The sequence below is a fragment of the Colobus angolensis genome, unplaced genomic scaffold, assembly GCF_000951035.1.
Source record: "Colobus angolensis palliatus isolate OR3802 unplaced genomic scaffold, Cang.pa_1.0 Scaffold272, whole genome shotgun sequence".
NCBI classification, from domain to species: domain Eukaryota; kingdom Metazoa; phylum Chordata; class Mammalia; order Primates; family Cercopithecidae; genus Colobus; species Colobus angolensis.
In genome coordinates, this window is record NW_012115955.1 from 430,221 (window position 1) to 456,220 (window position 26,000).

At 50.0% G+C, this 26,000-nt stretch overlaps 1 protein-coding gene across 1 annotated transcript in view; it reads left to right on the forward strand.

Annotated features, from left to right (window-relative positions):
- ROR2 (receptor tyrosine kinase-like orphan receptor 2) overlaps positions 1-25,800 on the forward strand; it is a 60,747-nt gene extending 34,947 nt beyond the window's left edge. The window contains exons 7-11 of the mRNA XM_011948029.1: positions 11,102-11,229; positions 15,126-15,440; positions 17,436-17,681; positions 21,827-22,029; positions 23,313-25,800. Of these exons, the coding sequence (XP_011803419.1) occupies positions 11,102-11,229; positions 15,126-15,440; positions 17,436-17,681; positions 21,827-22,029; positions 23,313-24,755 (2,335 nt within the window). The 3' untranslated portion in view covers positions 24,756-25,800. The remainder of the gene's footprint in view (positions 1-11,101; positions 11,230-15,125; positions 15,441-17,435; positions 17,682-21,826; positions 22,030-23,312) is intronic.
- Positions 25,801-26,000: the final 200 nt, after the last annotated feature.

Sequence of the window (26,000 nt, forward strand, 5' to 3'; positions counted from 1 at the left end):
TATGTATGTATATATATGTGTGTGTATATATATGTGTGTGTGTGTATTTATATATATATATTTTTAAGTAGAGACAGGGTTTCATCATATCGGCCAGGCTGGTCTCGAACTCCTGACGCCAAATGATCTGCAATACATTGTTATTCACTATAGTTATGTTGTAAAACCGAGCTCTTCACCTTAGTCCTCCTTCTGACTGAAATTTTGTATCCTTTGACCAACATCTCCCCAGTTCCACAGTCTCAGCCTCTGGTAACCACCACTGTGCTTTCTGGCAGAGGGCTTTTCCACACAAGGACATTCTTTGACTTTGTAGTGCATAGTAGCAGCCTACTGGCCGTCAATCTTTCTGCCGCCATGAGTCTCTTTTCCCCAGTGACCCCAACTGTGTTTCAGTAGACTGACTCTTCCCCCACCCCGCCATAGTGATGTGCTTATGATATCTCCAGACCATAACCAAACGAAGACAGAAGGAGAGAATCAGCTTAAAACAATAATCCATAGGTTCTCTGATTCTTTTACTCAACCAGTTGATCCTATCAGTGGCACCTCTTTTGGGCCACTTCCATAGAAAATGCACAACAGTTAGCATTCTTCCACTGTTGGTCAAGAGGTGTGTCCTCTCTGTATAAAGGGAGAGTTGAACAGCAAACAGTAGTATCGCCTTGGCTTAGCCCTGTGTGCAGCGTGACAGCAAGACATGCTACCGTGGATTCTTACCATGAACTCTGATGGTTGCTGACTCAGGGCTTCCACTCACGGCTCTTCCTTGGGTGCTGTCCTGGCCCGTCCACACGCGTGGGCGCTGTGGTGTGTGGGACTAAAGCTTTTGCATGTTGAGGGAGGTGGATATCCTTGAAGGTTAAAGGATTTACCACCATAAGACATTGCTTTCCCTTCTATCCCTGTTAAATTGGGGGCGAGGAGGGTGTGTATATGGAGAACAAAGCCTGAAGAAAGGGCGGTACCTCCACAGATGGAGCTTCCGAGGCCAGGGTTATCCAAGCTGACTCAGTAGCAGTGCTGGTTGTGCTTGGGGGTTAATGCTGAGCTGCCTGTCTCATATTTCATGTTTCCTGCTCTGCTGAGAAGTGGCACATTTAGATGAGTATAGGCCCATACACAGGTCCTGCTTCTAGGGGGAGGGAGGTGGTGGGGTAGGGGGTGCTGCCTTCGTGAAGTCAGAGCACCAGAGCCCTTGGCTGGCCTGTGTTGGTGTCCTGGACCCACCCCATGGCCCACAGGTGTGTGCATGTATATTGTGCTTCACACACACACACATACACACACACACACACACACCCCTGCTCAAGAAAAGTGTGGTGTTGTTTTGAATAATGAAAAATTGTGTTAATTATTGGCCTCTGGGAAATCACCTTCCTGGGGCCGTGGCCCTGTTATTTTCTTATGGGAACAAGCATCAGTTAATTCCAAGACGTCAACCGTTCTCCATCCAGACGCTTGTGACCCGGGACTCCTTGTTTCCAAGTCTGACGTCTCTCCCCAGCTCCAGCCCCACATGTTCACCCGCATAATGAGCCTCTCCAAGCGGTGATTTGAAGGTACCTCTCACCGAGTGTGTCTACATGGAATTTGGCCAGCTGCCAGCCCAAACTCCTTCCATTGCTATTTTGGGGGAGTTTTCATAAGTCTAGTTCAGCGTTTATCCTAATTACAGGAAAACAGCACTATAAAATTCAAAGTGCCAAGTAAGAAGCCGGTAATTAGAAATGACGTCAGCGGAAACCAAGCCAGGCCAGGCATGGTGGCTCAGGCCTGTAATCTCAGCACTTTGGGAGGCCAAGGCGGGCCAATCACTTGAAGTCAGGAGATGGAGACCAGCCCGGCCAACTTGGTGAAACTCTCTCTCTACTAAAAATACAAACATTAGCTGGGCGTGGTGGCGTGTGCCTGTAATCCCAGGTGCTGGGAGGCTGATGCCCGAGCATTGCTTGAACCTGGGAGGTAGAAGTTGCAGTGAGCCGAGATCGCACCACTGCACTCCAGCCTGGGCAACAGAGTGAGACTCCATGTCTAAAAAAATAACAAAAATTAAAAAAAACCAAGCCACCTTATTGCTGACAAACTCGGGCAAAAGGCTGACATTTGGCATTTGATATTAAAGCCCTCAGACCACCAACCTAATCAAGTTCAACTTAATTCGGGCAGAGCTTGAAGGAGGGAAGCCAGTCTTATTTTTTTCTCAGTAATATCTTTTTATGATAAGGTCTATTTTCTAGAAAATACAACTTTCCTTAAGTCCCATAGTACAGAAACAGAATAAAAGCTAGAAACTGAATTTGCTTTAAGGTTATGTGATACGAGCCGTAGGTGACTAAGCAGGCAATCATCAATAAGGTAATTCAAGAATAGATACACACATCTAAATGCAGACTATAGGCTGGGCGCGGTGGCTCACGCCTGTAATCCCAACACTTTGAGAGGCCGAGGCGGGCAGATCACCTGAGGTCGGGAGTTTGAGACCAGCCTGACCAACATGGAGAAACCCCGTCTCTACTAAAAATAGAATATTAGTCCAGTGTGGTGGCAGATGTCTGTGAGCCCAGCTCCAGCTACTGAGGAGGCCGAGGGAGGAGAATTGCTTGAACCCAGGAGGTGGAGGTTGCAGTGAGCCGAGATCACGCCACTGCACTTTAGCCTGGGCTAAAAGAGCGAGGCTTCATCTCAAAAAAATAAAAATAAATATAATTAATAAATAATAAGTGAGACCATATGGTGACACAGGATATTTGCAATTCAGCAGTAATGAACATGTGCACACTTGATGTGCACTCGCATGTGGAATGCCGCTTTAGGTCGTTTTGTTTCCACCCGAGCCCATGGATTCCAGGGGCTAGCTCTTATGCCATATTATGCACAGTGAGAGCCTCTTACCAACTGACTTCAGGGTTTTCCAAGGAAATAGCAACCTTCCAAGGGGGAAAGTCTTTGGGAGGGAGTAGCCGCCTGAACAGGGTAGGAGAAAACAGCATTTACTTCCCAGGGAACTGGCACCCTCAGAGCCCTTGTCTTCTCTGCCTCTGGCCGCCTTATGTGATCCTGGCCGTAGAGGTGGCCGTGGCAAAAGCCAGTATTTCCGAGGTGCTGCTGACTTGGATCTTTATGATATTGAACATTGGTGTTGGGCATGTTCAGCTGGATCAGGTGGACGTTTTTGCCACATCTAATATGTTACCAGTCTAGTCAGATATTGAGAGCATTTCATTTTGGAAGCAGAGAGTAATAAATATACAGCATCTAATTCTCAAGGAAATCATTTATTCAGTTAACAAATTTCAGCCGGGCGTCGTGGCTCACACCTGTAATCCCAGCACTTTGGGAGGCTGAGGTGGGTGGATCACCTGAGGTCAGGAGTTCGAGACCAGCCTGGCCAACATGTAGTGAAACCCTGTCTCCACTAAAAATACAAAAATTAGCTGGGTGTGGTGGTGAATGCCTGTAGTCCCAGCTATTTGGGAAGCTGGGCAGGAGATTCAACTTCCAGGAGGTGGAGGTTGCAGTGAGCGAAGATCATGATACTGCATTCCCGCCTGGACGAGCAACAGAGCAATACTCCGTCTCTCAAAAAAAAAAAAAGTTAACAAATTTCTATGGAGAGTCAACTACGCGCCAGGTCCTATTCAAGACGCTGAGGATACAACAATGAATGCAACAGATAAAAACTAAAAATTCCTGCCTTGTGCTGTTGACATTTTGTTTGGAGACGCTTATGTCTGGCCTCTTTCATTAAATGTAATATCTGAAAGATTTATTCTGGTTGCCTGTACAGCACTTCATTCCTGTTTATTGATGAGAAATATTTTGTTGTATGAATATACTACAGTATGTTTATTCACCTACTGATGAGCATTTGGGGGCAAGTACAAATAAAACCATGTACATTTGTGTTCACATATTTTTGTGAACATGTTTTTATTTCAACATTGTGATTTTTGAAGTTTCAAGTGTGGAGGCCTTCGACGTCTTTTGTTAGGTTTATTCCCAAGTATTTTAACTATTTTCAGATATAGAGTGCAGTGGCATTAAATTAACCCCAGTTGGTCATTGTGCCTCTTTAGTATTGTCTGTGTTTATTTTGCTGGATTAAGTTGGCTAATGTTTTGAGGAGGACATTGCCCATTTTGATAGTAGGCATTTTGGTCCGTAACGCTCTTGTGGTGTCCTTGTTAGATACTCTTGTGATGTCCTCATCGTATTTTTCTTCTTTTCTTCTTTCCTTCTTTCCTTCCTCCTTCCTCCTTCTTCCTTCCTCCTTCCCCCTTCCCCCTTCCTTTCCTTTCCTTTCCTTTCCTTTCCTCTCTTCTCCCTCCTCTCCCCTCCCTCCCCTCCCCTCCGCTCCCCTTTCCTTTACTTTCCTTTTGACAAAGTCTTACTCTGTTGCCCAGACTAGAGTACAATGGCATAATCTTGGCTCACAGCAACTTCCACCTTCCAGGTTCAAGCGATTGTCCTGCCTCAGCCTCCTGAGTAACTGGGATTACAGGCACGCATCGCCACGCCCAGCTGATTTTGTATTTTTAGTAGAGATGATGTTTCACCATGTTGGCCAGGCTGGTCTCAAACTCCTTACCTCAAGTGATTCACCTGCCTTGGCCTCTCAAAGTGCTGGGATTACAGATGTGAGCCACTGCACCTGGCCCTTATCATATTTTTCTGATGTCCTTGTTAGATATTTGTATCAGAGTTGTCTGTTATTTGTATCTTTTTGTCTCTTTGCTTCAGTTTGGAAATCTCCTGTTGACCTGTCTTCAAGTTTATAGGTTGTTTTCTTCTGCTAGATCCACTCTGTTATACAGCCATGCATCATGTAACAATGGAGATACGTTGTGAGAAATGCGTTAGTTATTTTCCGCTTGTAGGGACATCATAGAGTGTACTTACACAAACCTAGATGATTTCGCCTACTGCACACCTAGGCTATATGGTACAGCCTGTTGCTCCTAGGTTACAGACTTGTACAGCATCTGACTATACTGAATACTGTGGACAACTGGAATATAATGGGAAGTATTTGTATATCTAAACACAAGAAAGGTACAGTAAAAATGTACCTTAATTTTTATGGTATAAAAATTAAGAAATGGTACACTTATATAGGGCACTTACAGTGAATGGAGCTTGCAGGACTGGAAGCTGTTCTGGGTGAGTCAGTGAGTGAGTAGTGAGTGAATGTGAAGACCCAGGACATTACACATTACTGTACACTACTGTAGACTGTATAGACACTGTACATTTAGGCTACAGGGAGTTTATTAAAAATTGAGTAACTGCACTCCAGTGTCAGGACAACTCCGACGTCACTAGGCAATGATTATTTTTCAGCCCCGTTATAATCTTGGGGGGGCCACCATTGTGTATATGATCTGTTGTTAACCAAAAACATCGTTATGTGGTGCATGGCTGCACCATCCAATGAATCTTTCATTGTAGACTCTTATGTTTCAGTTCTAGGCTTCCCTTTTAGTTCTTCTTTTTTTTTTTTTTTTTTTTTTTTTTTGAGACGGAGTCTCACTCTGTCGCCCGGGCTGGAGTGCAGTGGCTGGGTCTCAGCTCACTGCAAGCTCCGCCTCCCAGGTTCACGCCATTCTCCTGCCTCAGCCTCCCGAGTAGCTGGGACTACAGGCGCCGCCACCTCGCCTGGCTAGTTTTTTGTATTTTTTAGTAGAGACGGGGTTTCACTATGTTAGCCAGGATGGTCTCGATCTCGTGACCTCGTGATCCGCCCGTCTCAGCCTCCCAAAGTGCTGGGATTACAGGCTTGAGCCACCGCGCCCGGCCCCTAGTTCTTCTTTTACAGTTTCCATCCCTCCTGAAATACCCCACATCTTCACTGCACCATCTTCTGTTCTGTGTTTTCCACATCCATTACTTTAAAGCCCTATGATAGGGTTTGGCTGTGTCCCCACCCAAATGTCAACTTGAATTGTATCTCCCAGAATTCCCACATGTTGCGGGAGGGACCCAGGGGGAGAGGTAATTGGATCATGGGGGTTGGTCTTTCCTGTGCTGTTCTCATCACAGTGAATAAGTCTCACGAGATCTGATGGGTTTATCGGGGGTTTCCACTTTTGCTTCTTCCTCATTTTTCTCTTGCTGCTGCCATATAAGAAGTGCCTTTTGCCTCCCACCATGATTCGGAGGCCTCCACAGCCATGTGGAACTATAAGTCCAATTAAACGTCTTTTTGTTCACAGTCTCGGGTTTGTCTTTATCAGCAGTATGAAAATGGCCTAATCCACCCTGCTCTGCTGATTCTAACGTTTTTTTCCTCTTGACCACGGGTTATATTTTCCTGTTTCTTTGCATCTCTGGTAATTTTATTGTATAGTGTTCGTCACAGTTTGTACTCTAGGTTTTGCACTCAAAGTAAAGAGTATTGAGTTTTGAAGATTACTGTCAGAGCACCTAAAGCTTAGGGAGTTTTCGCTTGGTGAATGTGGCTAGTCTGCTCTGTCTCCTGGTGAGGCACAGATTGAGCTTCCTCTGCTTCACCCAGGGAGGCAGCCCATTTAGGACAGTCAGCCTCTCTCTTAATAAGATAAACAATTATGAGAATGGGTTACTACTTTGTAACAAAACAATAGGGGAAAAATGTTAACTTCATACACAATATATAGCTACATTTGAATTTTGACGTGGATTCCTTTTCAACCTTAAAATAGCCTTAGTTTCCTTTAAAACTCCGTCATTATTAATACCTATGAAGGTTTATTCTCAGCATGTGTCATCTAGGGGAAGGCTGTGGATCCACCCCACCATCTTGCCAGTCTTGGTGGAGGAGCACCTTCCATCACAGTCTGCTGGCCCCTGCCTGTTTCTCCCCGATCTCGTACCCCTCTCCTGTTGCTTTTCTTACCCAGGGTTGTCATTATTTTGCATTATCATTATTATTATTATTATTATTTGAGTCAGAGTCTTGCTCTGTCACCAGGCTGGAGTGCAGTGGCACAATCTCTGCTCACTGCAACCTCCGCCTCCTGGGTTCAAGCGATTCCCCTGCCTCAGCCTCCCGAGAAGCTGGGACTGCAGGCGTGCACCACCACACCCAGCTAATTGTTTGTATTTAAGTAGAGATGGGGTTTCATCATGTTGACCAGAATGGTCTCGATCGCCTGACCTCGTGATCCACCCACCTCGGCCTCCCAAAGTGCTGGGATGACAGGTGTGAGCCACCGCGCCCGGCCGGGTTGTCATTATTTAGCGTCCTCTCTCCTCCTTGACAGTCACTTCTTGGTGTAGAACTTTCTTCTTCATCCATGTCCTGTCAGGCCTCAGATCAGTGCCTGACAGCATGAGGGCAGGGCATTTCCACACTGCGTTTCTGAAACGTGATGCTCCGCCAGCTGGTGCGCATGTCTACTGCACTTACGTTGCTGAAGGAGTTTTGTAGCTGCCAAATTCCATCTCAGCCCTTTCCTTGCTTTCCCAGGGATTCACTTAACAGACTCTCTCCAGCTCTGTTCCTCGTCCACGGCCCCAAATGTGCCAGATAAAGATAAAATATAATTGTTTGAAAATAGAAAGCAACTCCCACTTGTTTTCTCAGACAATTCAAAAGCAAAGATGCCATTTTCCAAGCACTTCTGTCTGGCTTTTTGGATACACACACACACACACACACACACACACACACACACACACACTTTTTTTTTTTTGAGACAGAGTCTAGCTCTGCCACCCAGGCTGGAGTGCAGTGGCATATTCTTGGCTCACTGCAAGCTCCACCTCCCAGGTTCACACCATTCTCCTACCTCAGCCTCCCGAGTAGTTGGGACTACAGGCGCCCGCCACCACGCCCAGCTAATTTTGTTTTTGTATTTTTAGTAGAGACGGGGTTTCACCGTGTTAGCCAGGATGGTCGATCTCCTGACCTCATGATCCGCCCGCTTCAGCTTCCCAAAGTGCTGGGATTATAGGCGTGAGCCACCACACCCAGCCTAGATATTGTCTATTCAGATTGAATATTGTCTATTCAGTGAGAGATCTGTGAGCGGGGTGTGATGGCGGGAGGCTCCCTACCCCCTTGTCATCTTCCTTACACCCCCTTGCTCTCTCGGTCCTGTGGGCACCTGACCAGCAGCCGGGAAGAAGCCTGCAACAGAGGGAACAACCTTCTCTTCCTGGACTCTTGCAAGGTAGAAAAGAAATTGCTCACATTTGTGGAGTCATCCCAAGAGACTGAACTGAATCTCATAGCTTAGGCATAGCTGACATTAATCCGATCAGGCAGGTCTTAATGATTTTTCCAGCAAGAGTGGACAAGCACCCTGAGCCCGCCTCCAGACAGGGACATGTCCAGCACATACCCGGGCAGAGGTGACTTCCATTTATGTTGGTAGTGTGGCCAGTGTCTAATCAGCAGTTAACTTCAGCTCAAAATGAGTGAAAGCGAGACAGGCAGGCTCTCACTGTTAACATATGTGCTGCCCATTTAAACTACCTTTAAGGAACCTGTAACCCAAGGAAGCAATGGCTGGTGAGCTGGAGTTAACACCAAAATCTCCTTCTTTGAATTATTATTATTATTATTTTGAGACAGAGTCTTGCTCTGTCACCCAGGCTGGACTACAGTGGCGCGATGTCGGCTCACTGCAAGCTCTGCCTCCCGGGTTCATGCTATCATCCTGCCTCAGCCTCCCAAGTGGCTGGGACTACAGGCACCCACCACCACGCCTGGCTAATTTTTTGTGTTTTTAGTAGAGATGGGGTTTCACCGTGTTAGCCAGGATGGTCTTGATCTCCTGACCTTGTGATCCACATGCCTCGGCCTCCCAAAGTGCTGGGATTACAGCCGTGAGCCACCGTGCCCTGCCCCTTCTTTGATTTATTTATGGCTCCGGTTTCTGTTCTTTGAGAAAAGGGTTTTCTGCAGAAGCTTCAGAGGGTCTCCACTATTGCAAGTGTTCAGCCTCTGCCTTAGCAAGAGAGTTCAGATAGGGATTTTAAGTCCATTTGGTTAAATTGAACACATTTTTTTTTTTTTTTTTTTTAATTTAAAGACAGGGTCTTGCTCTGTCACTCAGGCTGGAGTCCAGTAGTTTGATCACTGCTGCCTCTGTCTCCCAACTCAAGTGATCCTCCCACTTCAGCCTCCTGAGTAGCTGAGACTATAAGCACGTGCCACCATGCCCAGCTAATTTTGGTATTTTTTGTAGAAACGGGGTTTCACCATGTTGCCCAGGCTGGTCTCGATCTCCTGGGCTCAAGTGATTCACCAGCCTTGGCCTCCAAAATTGCGGGGATTACAGGCACGAACACTGTACCTGGCCTTAAATGGAACAGAATTCAGATTTCATTTGGGGATGGTCTATTCTAAATGGATGCAGGCGGAAAGCCGAGGGCTCTCAGGCCTAGGGGGTAGGTTCCAGATTTACTGGGAGAGAAGCTACTGAACTACAGGCCTGACGTGCTGATGCGAGGCTCGTCCTAGCGTCGTCAGTCCCCTCTTCCGCCAGCAGTCGCAGCCCCCTGATGTGTCTGCTGTGGCTCATTGGCGTCACTGGACCTTTGGAGGGTCCCGAGCACCACTTTAAAATCCTTCAGGATACTTATCATGATGGCTTTCATTGGCTGAAGCCAGACCAACAGTTTCTGCAGAAAATAATTGACCACCAACTCCAACCTGGAGACCTGGGAAAGGATTACGCCCTCTTCCCATCCATGCAGGCTGTCCCTGTGGGAACCGGGAGGAGCAGGAGGGAGAACAGCCTGCTCGTGTCTTTCCCTGTGGGAACCGGGAGGAGCAGGAGGGGAACAGCCTGCTCGTGTCTTTCCCTCTTCTGACCTCCTGTGCCTGTGACACGTGGTCTGCGCTGTCCATGCAGCAGGGCCAGGTCACACTTCCGTGGAGAGTAGGCATGCATGTATGTCATGCTGTGAGTTCTCTGAGGCTTGGACTTCTTGGAGTCCCTCCCATCACCTTTGAACATAGTAGAGAAGACATTTGTGTATTGCTTTTCTCCTTTTCAGATATTTCTGCTGTTCACCTTCTAGATTGTCATCATTATCATAAAAGCCTTATTTGCAAACAAGGGAAGTTCGCAGGGGCATTGCCATCATGTCTCTGATGTATTAAATAGTCCAAGGGTAAGGTGAAACATGTGCCTGATGTTCCAGGTGTGTGCGCGTATACACAAACACGTACCATCCCTGTGTCCTCTTCACCTAAGAACCATCCTCACGCTTAGTCAGTCCTCCCCTTCTTGTTCCATACTCCCTTAAAGATGTGGAATTTTTTGCAATTAATAGGCACTTTTTAGAATAGTTTTAGTTTTACAGAAAAATTGAACAGAAAATCCAGTCTTCCCATCCTCCTTCTCATAGTTTCCCTTATTTTAATGTCTCGCATTCATGTGATACGTTTATTGCCGCTGAGCCGATATTGACACATTATTCTTAACTAAAATCAGTGTTTACATTAGGGCTTGTTCTTTGTGTTTTACCTTCTATGGGTTTTGCCCAATGTATAGTGACGTGTGCTCACCATTACAGTATCATACGGAATAGTTTCACTGCCCTAAAACCCCAGTGTGCCTCCTGGAATCCGTCCCTCCCTCCCTCATAACCCCTGGCATCCACTGGCCTTTCTCCATAATCAGTCTCTATAGTTTTGCTGTCCATGGTTTTGCACTTTCTAGAATGTCATATGGTTGCAATCATACAGTATGTAGCCTTCAGATTGGCTCATTTCACCCAGTAATATGCATTTAAGTTTCCTCTCTATCCTTTTGTGACTTGATAGCTCATATTTTTTTTTAGCACTCAATAGTACTCCAGTGTCTGGATGTGCCACAGTTTGTTTTTCCATTCACCTACGGAAAGACATCTTGTTGCTTCCAAGTTTTGACAATGATGAATAAAGCTGCCCTAAACATCTATGTACAGGTTTTTGTGTGGACTTAAACGTTTTTTCACTTATTTGGATAAATACCAAGTAACAAAATTGCTGGATCTTTTTACTTATTTGGATAAATACTAAGTAACAAAATTGCTGGATTGCAAGATGCTGGATCATAAAAGAAGTCATTGGCAGGAGCTGGCACCTCCCAGAGCTCTAACAGACTGTGTGTGTTTTTACCAGGGACGATTACCATGAGGATGGGTTCTGCCAGCCTTACCGGGGAATTGCCTGTGCGCGCTTCATTGGCAACCGGACCATTTATGTGGACTCGCTCCAGATGCAGGGGGAAATTGAAAACCGAATCACAGGTAGGAGCTGCAGACCTTTCTCACAGGATAAGCACACGCACAGCCACCTGTCGCACAGACGGCGGCCATTGTGTTTCATCAGTTAATGGCATGGACATTGGGTCCCTCTTCCATCTCATCTGTGGTAGAAAACCAGAGATCTTTTTTAGAAGTAGTTGCAATTGCTAACATGATTTGCCCTAAAAATGTTCCTGGCCTGTATGTTTAAATTAGCAAGTGTGGGTTGCTTGGAATATACTTCTGCACTTTTAACTCAGCCGAACTGTGTGGGTCCAAAGCACTGTCCTCACTGCATCGCCAGGGCCTCCTGCCCCGGGCCCACCACACTGGCGCAGGCAGCCTCAGCGCCCCCACACTAACTCTGCTTGACTTCTCATTCTGCACTTCCTGACTCTTCTATCCTCTCTGAGCCACATTTGGTCCAAAGGCACCCAGGCCTGATTGCAGCTGTCTGGAGGAAAGAGTCGCAGGTCATCAGTGGTAGGGATGCTGCAGTGAACACATATTTTGTCAGTCCTGGGTTTCCAGAGAACAAAGCCAAGTCTTTGGGTACCTGGTTCAGGGTCTGAGAAAGTGGCAGGTCATTTAGGAACTGCAGCTGCTCATCCTTGGTCTCTTTAGGACTTAACTTCTCTGATAGGCTGTCCCAGTTCCAAGCATACAGCTCATTGATGGGGCCCGGGGTCCTTCTTAGGGGAAAGGCCTTGGAAAGCAAGAAAATGAATTAGACAAAAGTCCTACAGAGCCCTCCTCCTGCTGTCCCTGCTCTCCCCACAAACACATACACGTTTTCTCTCCAGACCCCATAAGGAGCAAGAAACATCCTGTGCAGATGGCAGGTGCCCCAGCACCTCAGTTTAGTTGGATCCTCCCCATGGGAGCGGGGGGCTCTGCTACAGGTTAGAATCAGGGGGTGATCTGATACCTGTGCTCCTAGGAGAGGGTGATGGGGCAAAGGGGATACAGGGCACTGACCTGGTAAGGGGTGACAATGAGGATCCAAGGCAAAAAGTCACCTCATGTCCACTGACAAGCCCTTCTAAGTTCAGGTCACCCTCAGACTAGAGAGCCGAATGTCAATTCACAGTCACAGAAGAGACTGCCTGGCCCATGCTGGTAACAGAGACCTCTGAGGACAGGGCCAGGGGGTCCTGTGCAAAGTGGAAGAGCCATCGTGAGACAGAGAGGAACCTGGAGGTGCCATCCTGTTCCGGCGGGAGGTGGTTTTGAAAATACAGCAACCTCTCACTGCAAAAGCTTTCTTTGCCATTAAAGTAGGACTTCTCAAAGGATTTTACCGAAACACACAGTGGAAAATAGAGAGTGTACTTTATACCATGACTTGGTATACACATACGTGTATTTCACACAACTGCCATAGGTTATAGGGAATAACTTTCACCCTTCCTAAAAGCGGTGCACTTGGATTTTTCTCTTCGGTTTTATTTCATTAAAGAAAAAATTGGCTGGGCGTGGTGGCTCATTCCTGTAATCCTAGCACTTTGGAAGGATTGAGTGCTAGGGAGGCTGAGGCGGGCAAATCACGAAGTCAAGAGTGCAAGACCAGCCTGACCAACACCGTGCAACCCCGTCTCTACTAAAAATACAAAAAATTCGCTGGGCATGGTGGCGGGTGCCTGTAATCCCAGCTACTCGGGAGGCTGAGGCAGAAGAATCACTTGAACCCAAGAGGTGGAAGTTGGAGTGAGCCCAGATCGCACCACTGTACTCCAGCCCCAGCAACAGAGCGAGACTCTATCTCAAAAAAAAAAAAGTCCTTAGTAGGAACCATGTGCACTCTGACGTCCTCTAGTCTGTTCTAATCATCTTTTAAAATGCTAGCCGCACACTCCAGAATTAATTAGACACCCCACTAACTGGCAAGCGCTGATCCAGGGCACACGATTGTCCCTCAGTTATCTCTTCAGGAGTTGTTGAAGGAATCAGCTTGCATCCAAGCAGCCTGGTTTTATAGCAGCTTTTAGAGAAGAGTGTAGAATGAGGATTTTCTAGGTCGGTGGCTTTTCGAAAACAATAAATTTGAAGTTGCTCTCAACAGACTTGTGGCTTTGAAATAAGCATAGTAATGACTGTTGTGTGCAGTGTTGGGAAGCGTTGTGTGACATTCAAGGTGTGGACAGACAACAGGATGTGAGTTGTTGGATCTCTCTGATGCCTAGAATTGCACTTTCAGAAAGAAGCAGTACATTCTCAGGGTGAGGAGAAGGAGAGAGAGGAATGCTATAAAGATGAGCGGAGACATCGCATCAGTGGATTAGCCCAAGAGAAGTGACAGCTTTGGCGTTCTTAGGCAGTCTTTCCCTGTCTGGAGGTCAAGGCCTACCTACATTTTTGACAGCCCTCCATATAATCCCAAATCCGTAATGATGGGATTGAACCAGGTTGAAGCGTCAGTTCTTCCTCCCAATCCAAGACATCCCGTATTGTGACCGCTTACCCTCTCTGTTCCTCCATTTCAATATCGGCCACAGGAACCCGGAGGAGGGGAGCTGATGTGATGAGCACAGCAGTGCCCGCACGCAGGACAGGGCGGCTGCTCCCGCCCACTGACACCGCCTGTTACCCGACCCCTGGGCCCGTTCACGCGGAGGGCCACGTTATAGGCTCTGTGTGCACTCGCATGTCCCAGTGTGGGGTCTCAAATCACCCTTCAGGTACAGAAGCAGGCCCGGAAAGGCGTGAGTGATACCACAAAGTGATCACGCACCAGGCTGTTCCCACACAGCTGCTGGGAGTCCCGTTCCTGGTTGGGTTCCCAGGGAATGCCTGACCGCGGCACTGCCACCTGCTGGCCAAACCTGGCACAGCACGTACACGCTTTCCTTGCCTGGAGGTCAATTGAGGCCAGCGTTCCGGACAGCCCTCTGGCCAAATACTCGCCAAATCTGTAATGATGGGATTGAACTGCATTCATGGGTGGAGCTATGGCTCCTCAGGGACTAAATGCCAGCTTCTGGGTTTGTTCCTACGCTGGAGGACACAGTCTCAGCTGGGTGTGCAGGCAAAGGGGCCTGTCTGCCTCCAGTGTCCCCAAGCTCAATTGTTGTAAGCCAGCCTTTCACAGGTGAAAGTGGGGTAGTGAGCCCAGGGCAGGCTGATGCATTCCTTAGAGTCCTGCCTTGGCCAGCTTCTTCGCCCCTACCGGTGTCCAGCCATGCACCCAGGTGCAGCAGATCTCCCCCCAATGCCCCCACTTTGTTCCCGAACTCACCCCATAGTCTCGCCGCCACACTGCATCCTCTGACATCTTGCCCTTAAAAAATAAACTGCGCTACCAAAGGGGGCTCTGGATCTTGGGGTTTCTCTGCTCCCCCTTATCACAGAACCTTCCAGAGTTTGAAGGCAGCCCTCCTTCCACTTTGTTGCTGTCACCATCTTGGCTTTCCACATTTTACCAGCTGCCTGCCTCCTCCAGCTGCAGTTCACAATGCTGAGCTGACTCCCTTTTCTGGGACATTGGGAAGTCCGGGGCTGGGTACTGCACCTCTTGGCCTCTCCACACAGCGGGTCCTTAGGATCTGCTTTTGCATCTGAAGTCTGAACCGTCCTGTCCTGGAAGAAGCACCTAGCGGAGAGAGCTAGCGGCCGAGTTTTCCTTCTTTCTCCTTCTGCTTCTGTTGTTTCTAAGTGACGCCTAGGACCAGGGGCTTTTCTGTGTCTGCTGCAAATCAGAGCAGGTGATGGGCAGGCTGGCCTGCTGGTGGGGAGCCTCTCCAGGGTGGTGTGCCGGGCTTAGGGTTGGGGAGTCTGGGGCGGGGCGGGGTATCAGGGGGCCAAGTGGGCACTCTGGAATGCGGGGCTGGGGTTGGGGACTGGATGAATGTCAGGGGCGCGAGGTGGGTCTACCGCTAACGCGAGTCTCGCGGGCTCTGCAGCGGCCTTCACCATGATCGGCACCTCTACGCACCTGTCGGACCAGTGCTCGCAGTTCGCCATTCCATCCTTCTGCCACTTCGTGTTCCCCCTGTGCGACGCGCGCTCCCGGGCACCCAAGCCGCGTGAGCTGTGCCGCGACGAGTGCGAGGTGCTGGAGAGCGACCTGTGCCGCCAGGAATACACCATCGCCCGCTCCAACCCGCTCATCCTCATGCGTCTGCAGCTGCCCAAGTGTGAGGCGCTGCCCATGCCCGAGAGCCCCGACGCTGCCAACTGCATGCGCATCGGCATCCCGGCCGAGAGGCTGGGCCGCTGTGAGTGCCCGAGGGCCCAGGGCGGGACCGGCGGGCGCAGGGATTGTAGGGCCCTTGAAATGTGTATAGGGCGGTGGGTAAAGCCCAGGGAGCCCCATCTGTCCGGGCCCCGCAGAACCCCGTTAACAGCTGAGGGCCCCACAGCTCAGGCCTCCATTCCAGCAGGGCAGCAGGTGGGGCCGTGGCGCAAGGGCTTTGGAGCCTTTCAGCCCAGGGCTCGCATCTGGGCTTGCACTGTGTCCAGCTGTGGGACTCAGGAGAAGTCCCTCCACCTGCTTGAGCCTGGGATTTCCCTTTTCTGAAATGGGAGTGATCTCATTTCCTGTGGAAATGGCTGTTGGGGGCATGAGAGGAGACAGGGCCAGCTTCCTGGTTTCCCGATGGTCAGCACGCACTCGGGCGCCCGGGGAAAAAGCCGACTCTCAACTCCTGCCCCAACCTCCTGAAACCTGGAGGACCGGTCCCCAGAAACCTGTAGGATCCTTAGCTTTGGACGAGTGTGAGGCCTGTGGAGATGCTGCAGGACCAGCCTGGGGGGCACCTGAGAAGAACTCTGTGATGATCAGGCATGGCTAGGGAAGGAAATACTGCAAGCACCCTGCACCTTTGCAGGCACCTTTCTCCAGGTCCCTGCATCATGGCCTAGGGGATAAGCGTCGGGGAGGGTGACAGTTCTGAGCCCGGGGCCTGGGTATGGCCTTTTTGGGGTCTGCACAGGACGGAGGAGCATGCTCCCTACTGCCCCTCTTGCTGGCAGCAGAGCAGCCCCTGCCCTCTGGAAGCTTAGTAAACTGCAAGTTGTTGAGCCCCAGAAGGGTGACCGTGGCCAGTCAGGGTGACAGGCACAGGACAGGGAGCCGTGCTGATGTCCCTGAGGAAAACCATTGGCTCACATCACTGCATCCATCAGGGTTGTCGCTTCCCTGAGGAGTGAGACCCAGGGAACGGGCCACCTCCGCCACCGCTCCAGGACTGTATTTAGCATGGTTGGCTAATCTGGGGGTCCAGGAATGGGGAGGACTTCTTACCAGGACAGCGAGGGCCTGGTCCCTGGCCCATTGCCCGCATTTCAGCCCTCACTGTGACTCTGGGCAAGTTGCTAAGCTCTCATACCCTTACATTCCGCGGGGATGACACCAGTACTAACCCGTGCGGCTGGAGTGAAGGTCAAATGAGGCAGTATTGAGGAAGGTGGTTGTTTTGTTTGTTTGGTTTTTGAGACAGATTTTCACTCTGTCACCTAGGCTTTAGTGCAGTAGCACAGTCTTGGCTCACTGCAACCTCCACTTCTCAAGTTCAAGCGATTCCCCTGCCTCAGCCTCCTGAGTAGCTGGGACTACAGGCGTGCACTACCGCACCCAGCTAATTTTTGTATTTTTAGTAGACATGGGGTTTCACCATGTTGGCCAGGCTGGTCTCGAACTCCTGACCTCGAACTCACAACTCCTGACCACCCGCCTTGTGAGCCATAGTGTCCAGCCAGAAGGGTTTAGAGCAGCGCCTCACACATGGTAAACACTACAGAAATGTTCACCAAATGCGCACCCCAACCCCAGGGTTCCTCCATGGAGGTGTCATGGCCTGCACTGTTCTCACCCATGGCTGAGCAGGGTACCCTGAGGTGGAGAGGCCGGGCCTGGGAGTTCCCCCATCTTGCCTGCACAGTTGGCTGTCGTCCTAGAGCAAGTGATCCTGAGGCTGGGGGTGACACCGTCATTCTGCTGGGGTGGTGGTGTGCAAGTGCCGCATGGGTCCTAGAGATGGTTTGGGGGCTGTGGAATAACTTCCGACAGTTTCCTTCCCCATATATATCCCTGATGTGCCCTGCATTTAATCTGTGGGCTTGGGACTTCATTAAGCCATTACTTTTAATGCCTCTTTTCTGGTAAGTTCTGTGAAATCCTTGGATATTTTGGAAATTCGAGTTTGGGCATGTGGAGGCGGAATGGTTTTGTTGTACCCCGGAGGTTTTCCTAACGTGTTTTCCTTGTTCAGACCATCAGTGCTATAACGGCTCAGGCACGGATTACAGAGGAACGGCAAGCACCACCAAGTCAGGTCACCAGTGCCAGCCGTGGGCCCTGCAGCACCCCCACAGCCACCACCTGTCCAGCGCAGACTTCCCTGAGCTTGGAGGGGGGCACGCCTACTGCCGGAACCCCGGAGGCCAGATGGAGGGCCCCTGGTGCTTTACGCAGAATAAAAACGTACGCATGGAACTGTGTGACGTACCGTCGTGTAGTATGTATTCTCTCTCTTTTTTTACGGTGTTGATTGTTGAGTGAACCTTGTGATGAGGGAGGGCGTTGTGTCCTGACCTGAGTCGGGGTGTGCCCCCGTACAGTGCCGACCAGAGACCTCTGATCTTACCACAGTGACCATTTTAAATAAAGCTTTTGGGCCAAGCGCAGTGGCCGATGCCTGTAATCCCAGCACTTCGGGAGGCCGAGGCGGGCAGATCGCTTGAGGTCAGGAGTTCGAGACCAGCCTGGTCAACATGATGAAACCCCATCTCTACTAAAAATACAAAAATTACCCGGGTGTGGTGGCATACGCCTGTGATCCCAGCTACTCAAGAGGCTGAGGCAGGAGAATCACTTGAGCCCGGGAAGCGGAGGTTGCAGTGAGCAAAGATTGCCACACTGCACTCCAGCCTGGGCAACAGAGTGAGACCCTGTCTCAAAAATAAATACATAAATAAATAACAGAAGTTGTTATTGGTTATGAAAGTAACATCTGACCATTATAAGACATTTTAAAATACAGAGAAGTCTGAAGAGTAATGGGCAGATCACCCCTAATGTTACCACCCAGCAGTGACTTGTTTGCATTTTGGCCCACCCGCTTCCATCAGCTCTTTTCCCGTGTATGGATGGTCCTGGGATATTCACTTTGACGTTTTGTTTCTCCATTAACATCATCGCCCAGTGCGGTGGCTTACAACCTGTAATCCCAGTACTTTGGGAGGCCAAGATGGGTGGATCTCTTGAGCCCTGGAGTTTGAAACCAGCCTGAGCAACATGGCAAAAACCTGTCTCTACAAAAAATACAGAAATTGCCCAGGCGTGGTGGCGTTCCTGCTTGGGTGGTGGAGGTGGGAGGACTGTTTGCACCAGTAGTTCAAGGCTGCAGTGAGCCATGATGGTGCCACTACGCTCCAGCCTGGGCAACAAAACAAGACCTTTTCTCAAAACCAAAAAATAACAAAAAAAAATCATTATTGCTCAGTATTTCCTAATATTAGTAAAAATATTTCCCTTCCACCCACCAGCTTTTGAGCTTTTCGCTGCTTCTCAGGTTTGGTGGAGTGAGGCGAAAATAGAATTCATCGCTTGTCCCCATTGCTTGCAAGCGTGTCTGTGACGTCATGAATACGGACGCGCGTGTAGTTAATGGTTGACAGCTTTCACAGTTCTCACCTCTGTCTTAGTCATGGCCGGTTCGCCAGTTCCAGGCAGCAGGGTAACCAAGGCCGGGCTGGCAGCTGGAAGCAGCAATTGGTGAATGAGTGGGCACCCGCTATAAAGAGAGAGCAGCCAGTGAAGCAAGGCTGGGCTCACCGTGCACCTGGAGACCTCCTGGGGTGCAGGCCCACATATCTCTACTCCGAAATGCAGGAATAAACACTGGCATTTGTAATGACCTTCCTGATGTGTGATTCAGCAGCTCCAGATCTGGCATTGCCTCTGGCTCAGCAGATCAGACACAAATCTTGAAGAATGTGTTCATTATGGGAGAACAAACTTTAAGAATGAAATTATTAGTCATTCAAATTGCGGTCTAGGCACTCTGGAGCACGCTAGACCTTAAAGGTTTCCTGCAGTGCAGGATGGCCCTGTGCCCTGTAAGGAACAAAAGCAGGTTGTAGGACAGAGCTGTGTTAAAGGTGCTTTTTTGCTCATTGTTTTGTTTCTGGCAAAAAGAAAATGAGTGGGAGTTTGTGTGTGAGCACACACAGGCTCCTGACTTTTATGAGGTTTTGGAAAGATGGATATCAAACTTTTAGCAGTGATTTCCCCAGACCTACAAAAGTGTTCAAATATAAGACTTTTGTTTTTTTTACAGTGTGTAGGAATTACTTTTGTAATTAAAAATAAATCAAAACATGAAAAAAAGTATGATTTTGGACCAGTCAATTATTAGAATCTTGTATTGCAGGTTTGTACTTACAGGGCATAAATGGAAGGATATTTATTGCAGAATCACTTGTGAGAGCTAAACACAAAACAGACTGTTTATCAGTAGGGCTGGATGGGGCAGTTGGAGACGCCCGTGCCATGGAGTGGCATGCAGCTGTGGGAGAACACGCACGTCTATCTGCTGCAACATGAGCTGCTGTCCAAGACATTTTATTCTGCTGAAAAACCAGGAGCAGGAAAATACGGATGATATGATTCTATTTAAAATGAAGTTCATGTAGGCCGGGTGTAGTGGCTCACGCCTGTAATCCCAGCACTTCGGGAGGCCAAGGCAGGCGGATCACTTGAGGTCAAGAGTTCAAGATCAGCCTGGCCAATGGGGCAAAACCCCATCTCTACTAAACATACAAAAATTAGCCAGTCATGGTGGCGGGCGCCTGTAATCCCAGCTACTCAGGTGGCTGAGGCAGGAGAATCACTTGAACCTGCGGGGGCAGAGGTTGCAGTGAGCTGAGATCCCACAACTGCACTCCAGCCTGGAAACAGAGCGAGACTCCGTCTCAAAAATAAACACTCTGTCTCAAAAATAAATAAAATAAAGTTCATTCAACATTCGAATTAAGAAAACCATATAAAACTACTGTGTCTGTATGTCAGAATAGTTGAATATTGGTTGTTGCATGTGGTTCAACCTAAAATATTTGCAAAGTTCGGAGAACACGAAACTTAAGCATTTATAGTCTTTGGGAAAAAGGGCTGTTAGAAATATTATCTTTTGAAAGGCCACATTTCTATAATACTACAATTTTTCCCAGTAAGCATGAGTCGTGTTGGTAATGTTAAGTAGATAATAAAAGCAGATGATGGTGTCGGTGTGAGCTCACACCTCTGGTCTTGGCCTGAGGGAGGCCTGGACTCTCCTGCTAACCTTAATAATGAAAAATGAACCAAACCCTAGTAAGAAAGAAAGAATCGGCATCCCCAGTGCCCCTAAGATTTCTGGGACACCTGCCTTGGAACCCATTCAGAGGGGAAGCTGCTAGGTGGGGCCAGAAGAAAGTTTTGTTTGTGGTTTTACTTGATTTCATCTTATTTTGGCGAGCAGAGGTGGGGCAAGGCTGGGTTTGGGACAAGGTGCTTTTTTCCTAAGGTGGCAATAGCATGTTCACTTTTAGGATTGAGTTAGCTCTTTTAGGCATCACAGTGACCAGAAATCACTTGTTTGCTTCCAGATGAGGAGCGCTTTGCCCCCTGGCCCTGGGGCCCTCTGAGTGACACAGTTATTGGCAGGGTTAAGGAGAAAACAGAACACCAGGGGGCAGAAAACAGGGATGTGGGAAAGTGGCTCTCTAGAGAACTCACCTTCCACCAGGCTTAGGGTCAGCCTCCTGAAATGGTGCCACTTTGCCTTACATTCAACTGCTTTGATGTGCGGGGTGTTGGGGGGGCCACACAGCCTGGGAGGAGCCAGTCCTGCCCGGAGGCCTGTTCAAAACCTGAGGTCACCTCTGCCTGCCTGGTGTGCCCCCTGTACTTTTCTGTAAATCCTGTAGAGGGAGACAAAGAGTTACTTTTCCCGGTGATAAAAAAATGCAGGGATGGTAGCTGGTAGCCTTGACTGTTGGTACCCCGTGCCTTCCAAGAATTCTTATGCCCTTGTTGGATATTGTACTGGGTCAAGTGCATACACTACTGGTGCTCTTTTAAATCTAGTGCATGTTTAATTATTATCGCAAAAGAATCTGTCATCATTAGTTAAAAATGTGAAGAAAACATTAAAATGTTGAATGAGGAAAAGGATCGTGTCTAATCCCAGTACCAAATTTCACTCACCTTGGACAAGGATCTCCAGTGAATTTCATCAACTTGTCAGTAGCTGGGGAGGCCTTGATAAAAGAGCAGAGCACCTATCTCCGATGGTTTTCAAACCTTAGGAACAGAAAGCGGATGTGGTCATTATTAATATTAAGATCATTAGAATTCACCTACTTCTTATGCTGCGTATTCCCGCTTGTTTCCAGGTTGGGCAGTTTTGGGTTTTATTTCCCCAGGATGCAGCCGGGTGTGCGTTTTTTGGTGCATCACGTTTTTTAAGGTGTGCTGTGCCCTTTTACCCTGTTGTGTAACTTCGGTGATGACCCATGTGCGTGTGAAGGTTTTGGCTGGAGGTGGAGAGTGCGTTGGTAGAGAACTTACAGTTGAAAAGGGATGTTTTCTGAAAAATCACGAAAGCCTTATTATTCACAGGTCCTCGAGACAGCAGCAAGATGGGGATTCTGTACATCTTGGTCCCCAGCATCGCAATTCCACTGGTCATCGCTTGCCTTTTCTTCTTGGTCTGCATGTGCCGGAATAAGCAGAAGGCATCTGCGTCCACACCGCAGCGGCGACAGCTGATGGCCTCGCCCAGCCAAGACATGGAAATGCCCCTCATTAACCAGCACAAACAGGTCTCCGTGCTTACGTATTCTACCCGGGTGGCTCTTCCAGGTTTAATCCTCGAGGAGTTGTTCCCCCGACATTAACTGTTTTAATTTACTTGATACATGACACATAATTATTTTAAACTCCGCTTCATTTTGCCATTTTTTTCTGTAAACTAGATCAGGACATGTGTGCTTTAGAAAATAAATGGCAGGCGTGTTGGGAATTCACTGCCCCAGCGCTCATGGGCTTCCCTCTGCCTGGACCATGCTGCCCCCGTGGGCCCCAGCGCGCATCCTCACTATCCGGGTGCCTCAGCTCTGCCCAGAAGACACACAAGGAAAAGAGGGCTCCAGTGCCCCCCATAATTTTTCTTGTCACTTTTGGGTTGGGTTGGTTTTGCTTTGTTTTGTTACAGGGAAGGATAGAAGAATAGCTCTTAAATGGGAGTAGGCAGACAGGTTACCACTAAAAGGCCACCCCTCATCCCAGAGCAGCCTTAGATGGGCGTGGGGCACTGAAACATGACAGAAGAGAACATGTGCTGCAGCCTCTCCAGCTTGTGTTGTAAAAGGGTGTTTACACTCATTGCAAAGCCGCAGGGAATATGACTCTCAGCCAGCTTTGCAGGGGCTCTTCAAGGTGGCCAGGAGGGAGCCGATGCACTTGGCTCTTCAGCCCCAGAGTCGGTGAGGGTTTGCTGTGGGCAGGGGCTGGCCAGCGAGGCGAGCACAGAGCCCTGGGGCTTGCATGGTGGCCCAGGAACCTCTGGGGAGGATGAGGGCTGGCCACACAGGAGGAGCTGACGTCATAGAGACTGAGAGAGATGAGGGTTCTCAGGGCTCCTATCACTTGTGGGGTACTCCTGCCAAGAACGTGTTTAACTGAGGCCTCTGTAGAGCACCTGGGCGTTGGAGGGGACCTGGCGGGGTATGTCCGGGGCTGCCCCAGGACAGCTGGTGCCTGGGCCTGGCTGTAGGCTGCGCGTGTGGGTGTGTCCACACGTGCACAAGTGGGAAGGAAGCGTGCAGTGTGTCCAGCTGGAGTTTGCAGGGACGATGTGTGTAGCGTGGTTGGGATCTGTTGAACGTTGCAGACGGGAGGCAACCTTGGCATCAGAGCCGTATTTAAGGTTAGGCAGAGAGCTGTGGGTGGGCAGGCCAAGGCTGGGTGGGTGAGACCAGAGGGTCTTCTGCAAGGCGCCCCCAGTCATGGCCGCACGGGGACGCCACTCCTCCCGGCTGCTCTGCACCTTCCTTCAGGGCTGCGGTGACACTGAGGTTTCACGTGGGGCTTTTCTTCTTGACAGGCCAAACTCAAAGAGATCAGCCTGTCTGCAGTGAGGTTCATGGAGGAGCTGGGAGAGGACCGGTTCGGGAAAGTCTACAAGGGCCACCTGTTTGGCCCTGCCCCGGGGGAGCAGACCCAGGCTGTGGCCATCAAAACACTGAAGGACAAAGCAGAGGGGCCCCTGCGGGAGGAGTTCCGGCATGAGGCTATGCTGCGAGCACGGCTGCAACACCCGAACATCGTCTGCCTCCTGGGCGTGGTGACCAAGGACCAGCCCCTGAGCATGATCTTCAGCTACTGTTCGCACGGCGACCTCCACGAATTCCTGGTCATGCGCTCGCCGCACTCGGACGTGGGCAGCACGGACGACGACCGCACGGTGAAGTCCGCCCTGGAGCCCCCCGACTTCGTGCACCTGGTGGCACAGATCGCAGCAGGGATGGAGTACCTCTCCAGCCACCACGTGGTTCACAAGGACCTGGCCACCCGCAACGTGCTGGTGTACGACAAGCTGAACGTGAAGATCTCAGACCTGGGCCTCTTCCGAGAGGTGTATGCCGCCGATTACTATAAGCTGCTGGGGAACTCGCTGCTGCCCATCCGCTGGATGGCCCCGGAGGCCGTCGTGTACGGCAAGTTCTCCATCGACTCGGACATCTGGTCCTATGGCGTGGTTCTGTGGGAGGTCTTCAGCTACGGCCTGCAGCCTTACTGCGGGTACTCCAACCAGGACGTGGTGGAGATGATCCGGAACCGGCAGGTGCTGCCCTGCCCCGACGACTGTCCCGCCTGGGTGTACGCCCTCATGATCGAGTGCTGGAACGAGTTCCCCAGCCGGCGGCCCCGCTTCAAGGACATCCACAGCCGGCTCCGAGCCTGGGGCAACCTTTCCAACTACAACAGCTCGGCGCAGACCTCGGGGGCCAGCAACACCACGCAGACCAGCTCCCTGAGCACCAGCCCCGTGAGCAATGTGAGCAACGCCCGCTACGTGGGGCCCAAGCAGAAGGCCCCGCCGTTCCCACAGCCCCAGTTCATCCCCATGAAGGGTCAGATCAGACCCATGGTGCCCCCGCCGCAGCTCTACATCCCTGTCAATGGCTACCAGCCGGTGCCGGCCTATGGGGCCTACCTGCCCAATTTCTACCCAGTGCAGATCCCAATGCAGATGGCCCCGCAGCAGGTGCCTCCTCAGATGGTCCCCAAGCCCAGCTCACACCACAGCGGCAGCGGCTCCACCAGCACAGGCTACGTCACCACAGCCCCCTCCAACACGTCCATGGCGGACAGGGCAGCCCTGCTCTCAGAGGGCACCGAGGACGCACAGAACGCCCCGGAAGACGCGGCACAGAGCCCCGTGCAGGAAGCAGAGGAGGAGGAAGGCTCTGTCCCAGAGACTGAGCTGCTGGGGGACAGTGACACTCTGCAGGTGGACGAAGCCCAAGTCCAGCTGGAAGCTTGAATGGCACCAGGGCCCAGGGTTCGGGGACGGAAACCCCGCTGAGACCCCACAGGGACCTCAGTCGCCTTTGAGAAGACACCATACCCAGCAATCACGAGAGCCCGCCGGCCAGCGGGCTTGTTTGCAGACTGGGTGAGGTGGAGCCCTGCTCCTCTCTGTCCTCTGACACAGACAGCTGCCCTGCCTAGGAGCACCCGAGCCAGGCAGGGGCCTGGGACACATGGTCACCGCCAGGGCTGCCTGCATTGATTCTGGTGGTAGACTGGTAGTTAGTGAGCAGCAAATGCCTTTCAAGAAAATAGGTGGCAACTTCACTCCATGTCGTATATGGAGCGAATATTTCGAAACGTTGGGAATAAAGGCCTGCAAAATGCAAGCGAGGAGGCACCTCGGTCTTGAAGTTCCTGACAACCCATCTGGTCTGTTGGTTTGAGGATGAAGGGGCTCCATGTCTGCTGCCTCCCTGCCGAGAATATTCTCCCTTTAGCAGCCACAGATTCGTTGGAACCGAGGCTGTCCTCTGCTGCCTGTTGGGGTTGGAAGACAGGGGGCTCCTGAAATGGGAGTTCCTGAGATACAACAGAACATGTGCCTTCGAAGAAACGGACAGCTTTGTATTTGGTGAAATGATTTTAATTATACTACATGTGTATTTTGCCCACTTTTTGGGAATTCAAGGGAAAGTGTTTCTTGGGTTTGGAATGTTCAGAAGAAGCAATATTGTACAGAACACAGTATTGTTATTTTTTTTTTAAGAATCATGTACAGACCTTAAATGTAATTTATATGTTTTTAATATGCCATTTTCATTGAAGTATTTTGATCTTAAGATAATGATTTTAGTAATTTAACTGTTTACGTTACCCATGTTGGAATCCAGCTGGTCTTGGTTTGCTTGTCTTTGTACCACGTGCACAGGAGGTCCATTCATTTTAGAGTCCCTGTTACACACAGACCCACAGGCAGCCGTCTGTGCCCCGCACACATCGTTGGTCCCATTTGTAAATCCCACACCTGGTGTATCCAATAAAGTGAAACAAAGCATTTGGTTGACTCTCTTGCAGGCCGTAAGGACGCGGGGCGGCGGGAGGCGGTGCTGGATGATGGAGATGCCAAATGGTGATGATTCGGCCTGAGCCCTTTCTGTGGGTTTGGGGGGTTTGCCCCAAGCCAGGAGCCCCAAGCTCATGGGGGTGTCCCTTGGCAGATAAATGATGGAACTCGTCCGTGGCTTCTCTCTGTTAA